Below are 16431 nucleotides of genomic sequence, written 5' to 3' on the forward strand. Positions count from 1 at the left end.
GGGAGGCGGGGGCGGGGGCGGGGGGGGGGTATCAGCGGGAGCGGCTGGCGGAGGGAGCCCACCGCGGGGCCTGCTGGGAAGTGTAGTCCGCGCCCCCCGCCGGGCGCCGGGCGCTGAGGGGCGAGGCGGCGCGTGGGGACTACAAACCCCAGCGCGCCCGGCTGGGGGGGGGGGGGGAGATGGGTGCTGGGGCTTTGCCCCCGCAGAGGAGACCGCTGTGAGGAGGGGGAGGCTCGGCCTGAAAGAGGGCGTTGAGGCGACTCATCTCTCTGGAGCCTCCTCTGAGGGGATGGTGGAGCCGGAGCGCTGCGGGCGGTGGGGGCAAGGGTGCCCCTTTAGCGCTGCCGGGGGCAGAGGGGCTGGAAGGCGGGGCAGCGTGGAGGGGGAGCACGGTGCCGGAGGGGGGGTGGGCGCAGGAGGAGGAGCGTGCTGGAGGAGGGGCGGGATGCGGTGCGAGGGGAGGGGAGGGCTGTGCCGCCCGGGGAGGGGTGTGCTGGCGGGTGGGTGGCTGCGGGAGGAGGGGCGTGAATGCAGGGGTGGGGGTGTGTGGGAGAAAGCCGGGGGGGTGGATGCAGTTAGGAGGTGCGTTGAGGGGGGGATGGATTGGATGGCGTGTGGATGCAAGGGAAGGACTCTACTGGAGATTGGGGAAATTAGATTGGATATTAGGGAAAATTTAGATTGGATATTAGGAAAAATTTCTTCACAGAAAGGGTTATCGAGCATTGGAACAGGCTGCCCAGGGAAGTCGTGGAGTCACCATCCCTGGAGATATTTAAAAGATGAGTAGATGTGGTGCTTAGGGACATGGTTTAGTGGTGGACTTGGCAGTGCTGGGTTAATGGTTGGACTCGATGATCTTAAAGGTCCTTTCCAATGAAGATGATTCTGTGAAAGAAAGAATGAGTACAAGGAAAGGGGCACATGGGGACATGGGTAGATGGATGAAAGGGGAGAGATCTGCTGGAGGAGGAGTGGCTGAGCAGATGCGAGGGGAGGGCTGTGCAGAAGGCAGAGTAGGTTGGAGGCTGGGTGGATGGATGCCGAGGAGGCAACGGCCAAAGAGAGCCAGGAGCTGGGGGCCCTGGAAAGTCTCTCCAGCCAGTTTACTTCATGGTTTACAGCTTCATGTGTCCTACCACACTTGGGCTCTGCTGAGTGTGTTGCACTAGGTGATCCTTACATGAGCAGACATGGTGTTACTTTTAAAAATAATTTTGCTTAATTTCTATTGTGCCCTTATTTCTGTCATGATGTCAGTATTGGCATTTGTCTCTTTTTCCCCTCTCCATTTCCTCTGATGGCAGTTCTAGTGTTATCCTTTATCTTGTCTTCTCCAACAGGCATGAGGGGGAATAAAATTACAGTTCCTGTTCCATATCATATTTTAAATATACATATTTATGATTGGTATATTGGAGTTATTTTTTTCTTCCTGAAAATCTGTATCTTAAAAGCATCAGTGCATTAGTACTCCCTTGTATACGAATATTGAATGTCTATTCCTAATACAGTTTCAAATGTCACAGAGATGCGTTTCTTTCCAATAGATGTTTGACTTTTATTTCAGTTGATGGTTTTGGGGCGTTTTCTTTCTTTTTTTTTCTTTTCCCCCCACCCCCATGTCAGATACATCCTAGGCAGGCTTAGGCTTCTTGCAGCTCCTGGTACTTACCAGACTGCAGAAGTGATCATTGCTGGTGCAGCATGCTTCCAGGGTGCTTTGCTCTCGGACACTTGGGCTTTTGAGCAGGTAATGGAGAGGAATAGATCCTGCCCTGAGCTAATCACAACCTCAGGATAGTTAGAAAAGGAAATGGAAGACAAGGAAAGAATAATAGGCCTTTATCTGGTTTGGTGTGTAAATAATTGCAAGGAAGAAAGCTGATTCTTCTGGGGGTGAGCTGAGAAATCCGAAGACTTGATGTCTGTAGCACTAACAGCAATATGCATATAAATGTATATTTTAAAGAATATATACTGTTCTTTAGAACAATTTAAAAAAGCAGAATTCTAATTAAAAAAATACACATTCATAGTTCTAAAGAGCCAATTCTTTGAAATTCAGAGGGGAATTCAAAAGGTGGAAAAGTATCCAGGCCTACATTCTGACCTTATGAGTCAGGGTTATAAACACATGTGTGAGTCCATTAAACCTGCAATTATTCATGGAAAGTGTATCAGGGTTGCAGATCGGCTGTGCTAGGAATGTAGCAGCACCAGAACTGAACCTTTGTGGAGCTGACTGTGGTCTGGCGGGGCCTGTGCGCTGCAGCGCGTGGGAACGGGGATATACTGTATCCAGGGCCAGGTGCACAAGCAGTTTATCTGCCTTTCTTGTCACAGAGCCCGACCTAATAAACACTTTGAACCCAAGCTGGCTCTGCACAGACACATCTTGGGAGCCTTTGGTGGCAGGTTTGCTCTATCAGAAGTGCTTACACACATGATGTGTGGAGAAGCGAGTGGCTCCACAAAGGGCCAGAGGGATTATTGCATTGGGCTGAGTTCTGCTTTGTTGAGCTCCAGACAGAATCCTTCAGGCCCTGCATCGTGTCAGAGGAGGGATCGGTCACCTCAGGGCTGGTGCCACCTGAACACTGGCATGGGTTTGGTGTGGTACTAATGCCAGAAGCCCTGGAGACCGTGCTGGAGAGAAGAGATGTGTGGAGCCAGCCTGGGTGCAGCAGGGCTAAGATGGAGAAGAAGTTATCAAGCCTCTCGTTGCCTGAACTGTGTGTGTATGGAGTTATACTCCCCAGAGTGCCCCACAGTGTTTGTGTTAGCTGTTTTCGTTTCTGTCACCCAGCCTAGCTGATGAACACCTCGTTACCCTGAATAACGGTTATGTGACCTTATGGATATGCCTGAAGCTGGTACGCGAGGTGGTCTGGAGAAGGATACACTTTGCCGTCAGTTTTGGGAATAGCACAGCCATCTGATTCTCTTCTTTCTAGTTCTTCAGAAAATTGTAGTTCAAAGGCTTTGCAAATGGCCATTTCGTTCTCCAGGGCGCTTTCTGTTCAGTGCAATAGTATATTATCTCTAATTAAAACACTGGCCAACTTTTAGTTCAGTGGTTTCTTATGTATTTGTGTTTACTGTTAGCTCGTGGTGAATGTCTTTCTTTACTTCATTTGAAGATTTTTTTTTTCACTTGCATTTAAATTAACATTCAACTCTCTGTCTCAAGTTAGTGCTCAGAAGATTCCACACAAAAATAGTTTGAGGCCTGTGTGCATGCTGCTTCTCCTTCCCACTTCCATACACATTTCCCCATTAACTACACGTCTGCTATTTGAAAGCAGAGTTTAAGTGCAAAGAAGCCAAAACCCAGACAACAGAAAGCAGTTAACAATCGAAAGATCTCTTGCTGCTGGGTTTCCTGGACCACGGTGTGTGTATATGTTTTATCTGGTGTGTGTGCTGCTTTGAAGTGACATGTCAAATGGGGAGCGAACACTCCAATGACATGACCTGCTCCAAGCACGGGTGCCACTGCTGCTGTTGTAGCCATTCTTGTCGCTGCTGATGTGCACAGCAAAAGGAAAAAAAGAAAAGAAGAAAAGCGTAGCACACTTCGCGTCTTTGATTCAAGAAGCCAGTTTAAATCCTAATCTGCTGGAACTCAGCCACATTCTTATTTATACATATTTTTTTAACAGGAGTTGTGATGCTGTGAGGTAGTGATCGTTAACTTCCACACCAGTGCGTGGGACCACAGCTGCAAGTTTAAACAAAGCCAAGCTAACAGGGAAAGATAGATTTGGCTGTGGAAGTTGGCAAGCCTTTTGTTTGTTTGTATTTTATCTGACAATGATCAGTTAAAATGTTGTTTTTGTCATGCGAACGTAATGCCTGATAATTGTCTGCGGCATCAGGGATTGCTTCTGAACGGGGACAGTTAATTATTAGAAATGAAGACCAGTTGTTCTGCACCCAAGTCCAAAATAAAAGGGATACTCTTTCTAATAAAGCAGGCAAGACTTATTTAAATGTTTTTGACTAATTGCATTTTTGAATAACTTATTCTTAAAAATCAAATAAAATACATCAAGCACATGAAAAAGAAATACAGTCTGTATTTCAGTCAGAAATAGGCTTCTGTAGGCTTCTAGGAAGAATCGCATGTCATGCAGGGAAAAAATGCTTTTTTCTTCTTCTGATAATGTTCCAGTTAGTGTTGCAGTTTATGCGTTTCCAGGTGAGGTATTGTCATATTGTTCTATGTCTCTATTTTAACAAGTTTTAACTTTGAAGACAAAATGGAAAATAGGATCGTTGTACTATTTTAAGTGAAAGCATAATTGAGGGAGAGGCGGCTGTTCAAAACTGGTCAAAGCTGGCTTACAAAAACAATATGGCCTTAAACTAAGAAGGGCAAGTTTAGATTTATTGTAAGGAAAAGCTTCCAAGCAGTAAGAAGAATTCGAGAAAGGAACAACTTCAGTTCACTGCTTAGACTTTGGCAATAGAAATGGGTACACATGAAAAGTGGATAAATCCAAAAATCAAAACTTCTTAACACTGGAATTCGCTTCCTTGCTTTGCTCTGTGTGGCCATCAACCTGTTTTCGGGTTGTGCAGCAGCAAAGGCACATCCTGGCTTTGTTTCATGGAAGTGGAAAATGTATAGTCGTAGTTCGGCACTGGATTTCAGAAGACAGTGCCTAACAGCATGGCGCTCTGTCTTGTGATGTTAGTCGGGTCTCTGACGTTGCATTTCGGGATGCCTGACATCATGCTGCATGGCTGATTTACAGAAAATGAGAAACAGAATTAGTAACCAGTCTTCATCTATGCCTGTCCTGGCCTTTCCAGATGTTCAGTTGTCCAGTCAGCAATACTGCACAGCTGCTATGACGTGAGACCATATGTCCAGCAATCTCAGGGAGCTGTGGAAAATTTTTGGTCTGCCTGGGTAAAATTTTGGTCAGAGAAAGACACACGTCCAGAAAAAAAACAGGTATGCTATAGCCTTATCAGTAAGGAATTAACAACTGATTTGGAGAAAAGTCTGATGAGCAGGCAGTAAATAAGGCTTGGTGTGACTATTGAAACAATGAGAGTAAAGCAAAAATGAGTAACTGCTCATTTAATGAGTGTCATCCAACCTGTGCAGGAGTTAAGTGCCTGTGGAGAAAGTGGGACGCAGCTGTGTAACTGATTGTGTCAAAACACACAGGCATAAATGAGACACGTAAAGATAGAAGAGATGCCTTTCATTTTGGCACTTGCAGAGCTGAGTGTTCAATATTGAGTAATAGGAAAACCCCTGCTACAGACCCCGTCTGTAGGGGAGGGCATTTATTGCCTCTGGTAGCACTGGGGCGAGGTGAAGTGGGAGACGGGCTGAAGGGGGGCAGTCCTGCCTTCCCACTGGTGTTGCACACAAGTTTGGAATAGTGTGCTAAACAAGCTTGTCCCACTTTGCCCACCATTCACAGACTCACTGTATCTGCCTGTGGATGTGTTTGTGTCTATAAGGCTTTAATGTTAAAACAGAGACTGTCTTTTGGATCTTGTTCAATTGTGCGTTGCTTTAGTTCTGGGAGAAAAATTCTTTTCTGACCCCAGATAGGGATCAGCTCAGCTTATGCTCCAAAGAAGAGAGATTAATATCCCCTGTGACCTTTTAGCCTAGCTGCTGCAGGGTTTTTAACAAGTGTGCTTCAGACCCCATGTGTGGCAGCTATGCCGACAAGAATGTCTGTAATATCTCTTCTTGTCAATGATCCGTGAACTAAGGAATCTCCAAGGATATCTTGACGTGCCATGGAGCTGTTACGGTCTAGTGCAGGAAAGAACCACACAACGATAGGATGAAACGTTGGTGTCACAAGTAATGTGTAGGTTGTTCTAAATGTTTCTGACAACACTTGTCCCTGGCTGTGTATTTACTTAAAAGATGTGGCTGTGATATGGTAGGAAAAACAAATATTTAAACAAAACCCCAAGCAACAAAAACCAAACAAAAGCACTGTTTATGACTTATGTATTTCTGGTTTCTTGGATGTTTACAGTGTTGTGTGAACTGTATAATACAATATAGAACAGATAATGAAAAAAAGGTATAAAACATGAAGAAACCCTCATCTAGTTCTAGCTATCTCTTCGTCCTCACCCCCGGTGCTGAAGAGTAGTGTTGCGCAGAAAACAATCCAGGAAGGAATTCCTTCTTAAAAATAATTTTTCCTTAATTTTGGACATACTTGTTTTGGCTTGCTTTGGCTGTTCTGAACTAATGTTACCATCGCTGACGTGCGTAAAAGTTTTGTAGTTTGTTTAAACCATTTTTAGCCATTAGTTTGAAATAGCCATTCTTTTTGCAATAGGACCTCAAAGAACTGCCTGGGGGTCAGGGAGCACTGATTTAGGACTGAGGTCTACAGTTGCTGTTTCAAACATGTCTTAGGTATATGGGTAATGTTATATTCACCTTCTCAAGCTACATTACCTGTTTTGGTGTCCAGGGTAGGTGATAAGTAAAAATTGAAGTGCCTGAATCCAAGAGGAAGATCCAGAGGCTTTTGTCAGCCTAGCTCTGGAGACATCGACTGCTCAGTAGGTACGTATGTGTACATTCACCAACGTCTCCGTATGCTGCAAGATTCAGTGCCTGTCAATGTTCAGAAGGTCTCCAGTGTGACGCACTGGGCATCAAGCTCTTCCTTAAGCCTCAGTGTCACCAGCATGAGGCCAGAAGCCCCAAACTCTTGCAGGAAATGAGAGGCTCTCATTTGGTTTCCCCCTGCAGTTTTAAGACCATGTAAATTTGTCTGCCTCCTGCTTCCCAGCTCCTTGTACTACCCACTCTTCTGAAGCATGCATGCACAGGTTTGTGTGGCTGCTGTGCCTTGCCTCCTGCCCATGGGTTGGCCCAGCTTCCACCGGAGACAAGGAGGTTGTTTCCTTGGTGAGCAGGGCACTCTTCTGGGCTGAAAGGGAGCTGGATATGAGTGTCAGCCCTCTTAAGGGAAAAGGGAGTTCAACTCAGCCTGCAGGGTGGGAACTAGCTGTAATAAACAGATACAAGAGATTGCTAAAGTAACTACATGTTCTTTTTTATATTACAGAATTCTAGGAATTGAATGCAGCAAAATTCCTTAGAAATGCTTTATTTACTCTCTCTTTTTTTGCTACATATGGAGAAATTCTCCAGAGATTTGAGGACTGTTTTTCCTACAGGGACAGGCTGTCTGTGTAGCAGATCCTAACCTGGATGTTGCCCCTTGAAGACAGGGCAACATATTCTGCCCCAGCTGGTGTTTTGTTCATTTATCACAGAATCACAGAATGTTAGGGATTGGAAGGGACCTCGAAAGATCATCTAGTCCAATCCCCCTGCTGGAGCAGGATTACCTAGATCATGTCACACAGGAACACGTCCAGGAGGGTTTTGAATGTCTCCAGAGAAGGAGACTCCACAACCTCTCTGGGCAGCCTGTTCCAGAGTTTGGTCACCCTCACCGTAAAGAAGTTTTTCCTCATATTTATGTGGAACCTCCTGTGTTCCAGCTTGCACCCGTTGCCCCTTGTCCTGTCAATGGATGTCACTGAGAAGAGCCTGGCTCCATCCTCATGACACTTGCCCTTTACATATTTATAAACATTAATGAGGTCATCCCTCAGTCTCCTCTTCTCCAAGCTAAAGAGACCCAGCTCCCTCAGCCTCTCCTCATAAGGGAGGTGTTCCACTCCCTTAATCATCTTCGTGGCTCTGCGCTGGACTCTCTCTAGCAGTTCCCTGTCCTTCTTGAACTGAGGGGCCCAGAACTGGACACAGTACTCCAGATGCGGCCTCACCAGGGCAGAGTAGAGGGGGAGGAGAACCTCTCTTGACCTACTAACCACACCCCTTCTAATACACCCCAGGATGCCATTGGCCTTCTTGGCCACAAGGGCACACTGCTGGCTCATGGTCATCCTGCTGTCCACTAGGACCCCCAGGTCCCTTTCCCCTACGCTGGTTTCCAACAGGTCTGTCCCCAACTTGTACTCATACATGGGGTTGTTCTTGCCCAGATGCAGGACTCTACACTTGCCCTTGTTATATTTCATTAAATTTCTCCCCGCCCAACTCTCCAGCCCGTCCAGGCCTCTCTGAATGGCTGCGCAGCCTTCCGTTGTGTCAGTCACTCCTCCCAGTTTTGTGTCATCAGCGAACTTGCTGACAGTGCACTCTATTCCCTCATCCAAGTCATTAATGAATATATTGAATAGTACCGGTCCCAGTACCGACCCTTGAGGGACTCCACTAGATACAGGCCTCCAACTGGACTCTGCCCCATTGACCACCACTCTCTGGCTTCTTTCCTTCAGCCAGTTCACAATCCACCTCACTACCCGATCATCCAGACCACACTTCCTCAGTTTAGCTGCGAGGATGCTGTGGGAGACCGTGTCAAACGCTTTACTGAAATCGAGATACACCACATCCACTGCTTTACCATCATCTATCCACCGGTTTATGTCCTCATAAAAGGCTATCAAGTTGGTTATTCATGACTTCCCCTTGGTGAAGCCATGCTGAGTGCCCCTAATGATCCTCTTATCCTTGATATGCCTAGAGACAGCACCAAGGACAAGTTGTTCCATCACCTTTCCGGGGATGGAGGTGAGGCTGACCGGTCTATAGTTACCCGTGTCCTCCTTCTTGCCCTTTTTGAAGACTGGAGTGACATTCGCTTTTCTCCAGTCCTCAGGCACCTCTCCCGTTGCCCACGACTTAGCAAAGATGATGGAAAGTGGCCTAGCAATGACTTCTGCCAGCTCCCTCAGCACCCGCGGGTGCATCCCATCAGGGCCCATGGATTTATGGATGTCCAGATTGCTTAACTGGTCCCTGACCCAGCTCTCATCAACCAAGACAAACTCCTCCTCTATCCTGACTTCCTCTGGGGCCTCAGGGGTCCGGGGCTCCTCATACAGCCTCCAGCAGTATAGACAGAGGCAAAGAAGGCATTCAGTAACTCCGCCTTCTTTTTATCCTCTGTCTCCAGGGCCCCCACCTCATTCATCAGTGGGCCTACATTGCCTCTACTGTTGGTTTTATCTGCAATGTATTTGAAGAAGCCCTATATGTTGTCCTTGACCTCTCTTGCAAGGTTTAATTCCAAGGAGGCCTTGGCTTTCCTAGTTGCCTCCCTACATCCTCTGACAACAGACTTATATTCCTCCCAAGTGGCCAGCCCCTCCTTCCATGATCTGTACACTCTCCACTTGAGTTTGCCCAGCAGTTCCCTGTTTAACCATGCAGGTCTCCTGGTACCCTTCCTTGACTTCCTACCTGTTGGGATGCTCTGATCTTGAGCTCAGAAGAAGCAGTCCTTGAATGCTAACCAACTATCTTGGGCCCCCTTACCTTCTAGTACCCTGTCCCATGGGATTTCCCCTAGCAATTGCTTGAAAAGGCCAAAGTTGGCCCTGCTGAAGTCCAGGGCTGTGATTCTGCTAGCTATTCTGTTCCTGCCACATGAGATCCTGAACTCCACCATCTCATGGTCACTACAGCCAAGGCTGCCCTCAACCTTCACCGCTTCAACCAGACCCTCCTTGTTAGTGAGAATAAGATCCAGCAGCGCTCCTCTCCTAGTTGGCTCATCCACCATTTGCATCAGAAAGTTATCATCATCAGTGCACTGGAGGAACCTCCTGAATGGGTTGTAACCTATATTCCATTCCTATCTTTTTATCCATTTCCAGTGCAATGCAAGTGACATCATTTTTTCCTATCAGTTGCCATCTCTTGTATTTTAAAATTAAATAGCCACAGAGCTAGAGCTCTCCAATGATGTATCCTGCCCTTCCTGAGCACTGAGAGAAAACAAAATTAGTGTTGTTGCACTTTCCATCTTAGTTCTGCTCCCACACGGAGATTTATAACAGCCCATGGGAATGATGCGCAAGCTGAAACGCGTGGCACAGTGCGAGGACGAGGAAGCCCCAATGCGTCTCGCTGTGCTCGGTGGAGCGCCAGCCGTGGAGTAGCAGCGTGTTCTTGCCATCAACGCCTTCAGCCATGTGGAAGCTGTGCGGCCTCTAGGTTTAAGTGAGGGTGGCAGGTTTCCGTGGCTTAGTTGCAGGGAGCAGGAGTGAAGCAGTGGTGGAGCAGCCGTGGTGTGCAGGTGCAGGCGGCAGTGAGGACCGTCAGTTTGGCACCACCGAGAGGCAGAGCATGCGTTTGCTATCGGCAGTGTTCAGGGAGGGCAGAGTGAAGGCCATGTGGGTATATGTTTAACTTACTGTCAGAGCTTTGAATTTTGCTAAGCACGAGGGAATACAAAGGCACAAGGTACAGCCTCCTTAATGCCATCTTGATCTTGTCTCGCCTGTTCTATAAAAACTACTAACATTTTTATAACCCACTAGGATGTAAATGGTTGTTTCTCCCTGTTCCGTTTCTCCTTCTTCTGGACTGTGTGCTGTGCCAGGCCCTGCACCCTGCTCTCTCCCTGTCTGGCTGCGCCCCCAAATCCTTTCCTGTTTCTTCTCCGTCACCTTGGTTTTGCCAAACCCTGGATGCAGCTAGTGGACAGCCCTCCTGAGCCAGCCTCCTCCCCCTTGGTCAATGCAGCTCTCTGCGTTGCAGAGCTATGGATCATAATCTTTTATTTTTGCCTTCCAGAGGTTTATGTATGGGTGAATGTCAGGGACCCTCCCATCCTGAGTCAGAGGACAAGGGAAAGGAACTGATGCTTTTTTTGTGTGGTAAGGACCTAGACTTTGGGTCATGTGGGATTCAAGATGAAGGGGCAGGCACTGCTTTGATCTTAACCTTAAATACAAACCTAGCTGTACATTTGAATGTGTGGTTTAATACTGCTTTCTTGAATGGTTACTGGGAGAAGTTGGACTATGGGTTTGCCTTAAAGTCATGCTGTGATTTACTACCGGTATAAAAAAGTTAGTAAAATCTGTAAATCTTAAATTGTTTTAGGGACTAGGGAAGGTTGTACTTTGGGAATCACTGTTCTAAGAAATCTTAAATTTGTATTGCTAACGCTGCCCAAAGTGACATGTTAAATTTAATGAAAAAATCCAAGTCAGCATGTGGATGTTGGAGTACTTTGAAAGAATATTTAAACAGAATGAGGCTCTCAACTTTGTCTATAGTAGAGCTGTCATTCAGCCTTACCGTAATCTCATTAGGGTGAGGGCTCTTGAAAGTGCTAAGTGCAGACTTCCCTGATGGTGGTTGGCACATTTGGGCACGTATGTAATACAACAGTATAAAAAGCAATTTAATGCCTCGTGTGATTTATGATTCACGGGTTGATGGCTGCTAATCCATCGTGGTGATCTACAAATTAAAGTTTGGCTTGTTAGGTTTAGTGTGGGCAGGGCATTTAATTTTCTCGCATTAATTTAACAGGATTGGGGCCAAAGGCAGCAAAGAAATTGTGTTTTTGATCACTATAAAAGAGTTACAATTCATGATCTCAAACCTTAGGCTAGTAAAGAGATACTCCAGATCTAAATGGTTGAAAAAGGTGGGGGGAATGGGGGATGGAAGGACACAATTCATCTATGAGGGAAAAAAACCTGGAGTGTCATGGTCTGAATTATTCTACAGCATGTAAAATTCATTTTTCTGATGATTATGTTCTCTTTTAGATTTCTGAGTGAAGATGAATTTAGCAGAGATTTGTGATAATGCCAAAAAAGGAAGAGAATACGCACTCCTTGGGAATTATGACTCTTCTATGGTATATTACCAGGGTGTCATCCAACAAATCCAGAGACATTGCCAGTCCATCAGAGATCCAGCAGTTAAGGGCAAATGGCAACAGGTAGGGTGAAATAAGGTTGCCTATTCTATTCTATTTGAAAAATACATTATACTTCCTAAACCTTTTAAGATGTATAGGATTTATATTCACAACATATTTCACAGTATTTTGTTGATATTTGTGGGGAAATAATTTTTGTAGCATATTTAAAAAGAATTTTTCTAATTCAATTTTTTGTTGTTTTCACTTCGGATGTCTGGTTAATCAGTGGTCTGTTTGTATGTGATTGCATACTTTGGAAAAACTGGTTTGCTGAGGACCTCCTTCTGCTGTTTTATCTTTTGACCACCTAATGTCCAGTAAACTAAGACGTGAGTGGATGAGTTAGCATCACTAGAATGGCTGTCTGAGTAACAGTTAACTGTAATGCTGCAATGTGCAAATTTGGATCAGGTTTCTAAAACTCCAAGTAATACTCTTGTCACCGAAATCGGGAATAAAACCTCTTAACACCAATGTAGCATTAAGAAGCAGGCACACCTTTATTGCAGCTGGGCGGCACGGGGAGGTAGTCCCTCCAAAAAACCGTGCGCGCCTCCCTTGAGAAATCATTCTGTATTTATGTAGTAAAATGTTACATATTCCATGAATTCTTATACATATGCATAACTTTTCCGCGAAAAGGTGGTCTTTATTATAATGAGTTCCGAGAAATCATTTCCATAGTCTCCGCCTTTAACTCCTCCTGGTTGCGCATGCGTATTTTCTTCTGGTGGTCGTGGGCCGGGGTCTCTGCGATGAAGGCCGTATGTCTTCCTCGCTGTGCACTTTTCACCTCTCCTTCTTGCGCAGGCGTATTAACACCTTGGCTCTTGGTCAATCCTCAAGACCAGTTCTAGCTAGTTCTAAAGCAGGAAGTCCAGGCAACCTTATTGTATTCAACTACTGTCCATGACGGTCTCTTAGGTCCAGTAAGTCACCTAATGGGATTTCCACGGTAACCTGTTAAAATTTAACATCCTATGGCTAACTCTGCAGACTCTATAGCAAACACAGTACCCCTTTTTCCCAGTATACCTATCTTATTAAACTTATCATCTTATGATTAAAAAAAAATTCTTAAGTATTAGTAACATTTCCCCCCTTTGAAAGTTTTGAAAATCACTTCAAGACTTTCACTTCTATTTCTGAAAGTTATCTAGTAATACAACTTATTTCATGTTGTTGGTGGGAGCCTTTAGAACATATTTTCATAATCTTCATCTTGTGGATTTTGTGGTCTGGTTATTGCCTGAATAATCATCTGGTTGAAAGCAGTTCTGCTGTTTATTTGTCTCTTCAGACAATAATAGACCAGAAAAATAGTCATAAAGACTATTAGTAAAACTAATGCAGTGTTTATCAGCGATTTGACCCATGAACTCAAGTTCCATCCTAATCCACTAAAAATTTTGTCCAACCAACTTTCTTTCATGTCTTCTTGAAGTTCATGAGTGTCAGTTTTTATTTTTTCCAGTAAATCTAAATCATGTTCTACATCCTGAGTTACGTTAGGAATATGTATGCAGCAATGATCCACTCTGTCTTTCAGGAATCCACAGACCCCATGCTCTTTAAGTAAAATCATATCTAATGCCAACCTATTCTGCAAAGTCATTCTAGATGTTGCCTGTAGTTGAAGATTCATGTCTCTGAACCCTTTCCTGGTCACATTTGCCAACCTCTCAACTTGCCCTGTTAATCGATATATCCAATCTCTATTCCTGTAGGATGATAGAGGTGTTAACAAGGATTCTAAGAACCAGCTCACTCTTACTCCGGCTGAGGGTTCATTCCATTCATTATCACCTTCTGATCTTTTTACACGTTTTAGCTTCAGAGTTTCAAATTCGCCTTTGAAAGGAGATTTTTTCCAAATTGGGCATAATGTTGGCATACCTAATGTTATCTGTTTCACTTTTCCATCCATAGGTAAGTGAGTGGTCCAAGTTCCATCACTCATTGCCCAGACTAAATGTCCTGGACTTTGAATTGTCTCTTTTCCACAATTGAATTGTTTGCCCCTAGGTATAGTATATTTGTCAGTTAGTGGAAGGTCATTCTTAAGGCCTCGACACAGACATCCATATTTTAAGGCTGCTGCCAACGGGGGAACTTTCTGGATTGCCCAATCTATCGTGTTACAATTGTAAATTTTTTTGCAGTTCCACCAGGGTACAGAATTTTCCTTTTCCCGAACTGAGCTTCCCTTATTATCTACTGAGGGCCATGTTGTGAAGATTGTTCCGTCCCAGACAAAACACCAGGAGGTGTTTGCCATATATTGAAATTGGGATAGTATGGTCATGGACCAGACAGAATCCCAAATCATTTTTCTTGTTGTGTTTGTGTTTGGTCAATCTTTTCACATTTTGTTTTTGTTATCCATGTGGTGGTGTTTTCTGTTCCATTTTAGGGTAATAACACCATCCCCTATGTCCTGGACCTTCATATAATCCAGGTTGGGCCACGAATCGTCCCTTACATTCCCAACTGGTTGTAGATACTGGCATTCCTTCCCCAGTTTTAACATACTCCAATTCCCATGTTTCTTTAAGTTCCTGTTTACACCTCATTGTTCTATTATTGAATTCCAAGTTAGTCAAATTCAAAGTTAAGATTCCCCATGGAATTGGCTCACCCACTGCCCTTGGTATTGGTAAACAAGCTGTAATCTGTGACACATTTTGCAAATTGGCAAATTCCTTGATCAATCCTATCATTAAATTTTCTTCTGGATTTTTTCTTGGAAGATAAATTACCTGATCTGTTTCTGTCTGAGGGTCTGTGTTTCCATATCCTTTTGTCACACCATTTCCAATTTTTGTCTCTAACCTGGCTCCCACTAACAAAAATCCCTGAATCAATATCATTTCAAGCTGATACTGGAAATTAGACATGTTTCAGAATCAATTTCGATGTTTTGTCGTCCCTGTTAACAATTTTCCAAACTGGTGGGGCTTTCTTCACTCTGGTGTAATGTATCCACGCGTCTGCTTCCGCAATCTTTATAGCAGTAAATGTGGTTAGCAACACCTGGAAAGGTCCTTTCCAACGTTCCTTCAGAGGTTCAGAGTTCCATGTCTTTACGTATACGTAATCTCCTGGTTGGAAATCATGACAGGATTTTTCCAAAGACAATGGTCTGTTCCACACTATCACACTCCGAAGTACGGTTAGAGTTTTTCCTAGAGAAAGCAAATAATTACATACATCCTGTTTTCCTTTAAATGCATGTTTACGTTTGGTTCAGGAGATTCATAAGGTTTCCCATACAACAGTTCGTATGGGACTGATTAATGTTTCACCTTTTGGTTGAACCCGTATTCGTACAAGGCTAGCGGGAGGGCCTGAGGGCCATTTCAGATTGGTTTCCTGACATATTTTACTGATTTGTCTTTTGATTGTTTGATTCATTCTTTCTACTTTTCCACTAGATTGTGGTCTCCAGGGTGTATGTAAATCCCAAGTGTCCCAACACCTACTGACATTTTGCACTACCTCTGCAATAAAATGTGGACCCCTGTCTGAAGAAATTCCAATTGGTACCCCAAATCTTGGAATAACTTCCTGTAACAACCATTTGATTACCTCTTTAGCTTGATTAGTCCGACAGGGAAAGGCTTCTGGCCATCCTGAAAAAGTATCAACCCCTACCAGAATGTACCGAAACCCATTTTGTCTAGGTAATTCTGAAAAATCAATTTGCCAATAGTCTCCTGGTTCCATTCCCGATTTTAATATCCCCATCGGAAGTTTCTTTTTTATCAATGGATTGTTTTTCAGACAGATTTCGCATTTAGCGATCACCATTTTTGCCATTTCTAGCATTTTTACTGATACTAGGTGTCTCTTTAAGTAAGTTACTAAGGCTTCTGCTCCCCAATGAGATTCCTTGTGTTTCGTCTGTATTATTTCCCTCATTAAAAGTGGGGGAATCACTATCTGACCTGTCGTGGTTACCCACCATCCAGCTAAATTTTTCTTTGCCTTCAGTAAATTTGCTAACTTGTCATCCTCCTGTGAATACCTAGGTTTTTCTCTGGGTAGGGTAATAGTTTTAGTAGGAACTATTGCCATCAGAAAGGCATCTTTCTTTGCTACTCTTTTAGCCGTTCTGTCAGCCAATTTATTTCCTGTTATTTCTTTTGAATTTCCAGTTTGGTGGGCTTTACAGTGCATGATTGCAACCTTAGTTGGTTTCTGGACTGCTTGTATTAGTTTCAGAATTTCTTCTTTGTATTTTATGTTTGTTCCTTGGGAGGATAGTAATCCTCTTTCTTTCCACAGAATTCCATGAACGTGTACTACACCAAAAGCATACTTTGAATCAGTCCAGATATTTACTTTCTTTTCTTTGCTCAATTCCAATGCTCTTGTTAGAGCTATTAATTCTGCCTTTTGAGCAGAGCTTGTGCAAGGTAAGGAATCTGCTTCTACAACAGTGTTTTCAGTTGTCACCGCATATCCTGCGTATCGAATTCCACTCTCCACAAAGCTGCTGCCATCTGTATACAACTCCCAGTCAGGATCCTCCAATGGTGTATCCTGCAAATCTTCCCGACTGGAGTATACATACTCGATGGTGGTCAGACAGTCATGTTCCAGTTGTCCTTCTTCCTGTACAGAGCTCAAAAAGACTGCAGGATTGGTCAGGTTA

The 16431-nt window shown here is 44.4% G+C and overlaps 1 protein-coding gene across 1 annotated transcript in view; it reads left to right on the forward strand.

Annotated features, from left to right (window-relative positions):
- Nucleotides 1–10635: 10635 nt before the first annotated feature.
- KATNAL1 (katanin catalytic subunit A1 like 1) overlaps nt 10636–16431 on the forward strand; it is a 43025-nt gene continuing 37229 nt past the window's right edge. The window contains exons 1-2 of the mRNA XM_068423854.1: nt 10636–10710; nt 11617–11792. Of these exons, the coding sequence (XP_068279955.1) occupies nt 11631–11792 (162 nt within the window). The 5' untranslated portion in view covers nt 10636–10710; nt 11617–11630. The remainder of the gene's footprint in view (nt 10711–11616; nt 11793–16431) is intronic.

The sequence above is a fragment of the Nyctibius grandis genome, chromosome 2 (genome assembly GCF_013368605.1).
Source record: "Nyctibius grandis isolate bNycGra1 chromosome 2, bNycGra1.pri, whole genome shotgun sequence".
NCBI classification, from domain to species: domain Eukaryota; kingdom Metazoa; phylum Chordata; class Aves; order Nyctibiiformes; family Nyctibiidae; genus Nyctibius; species Nyctibius grandis.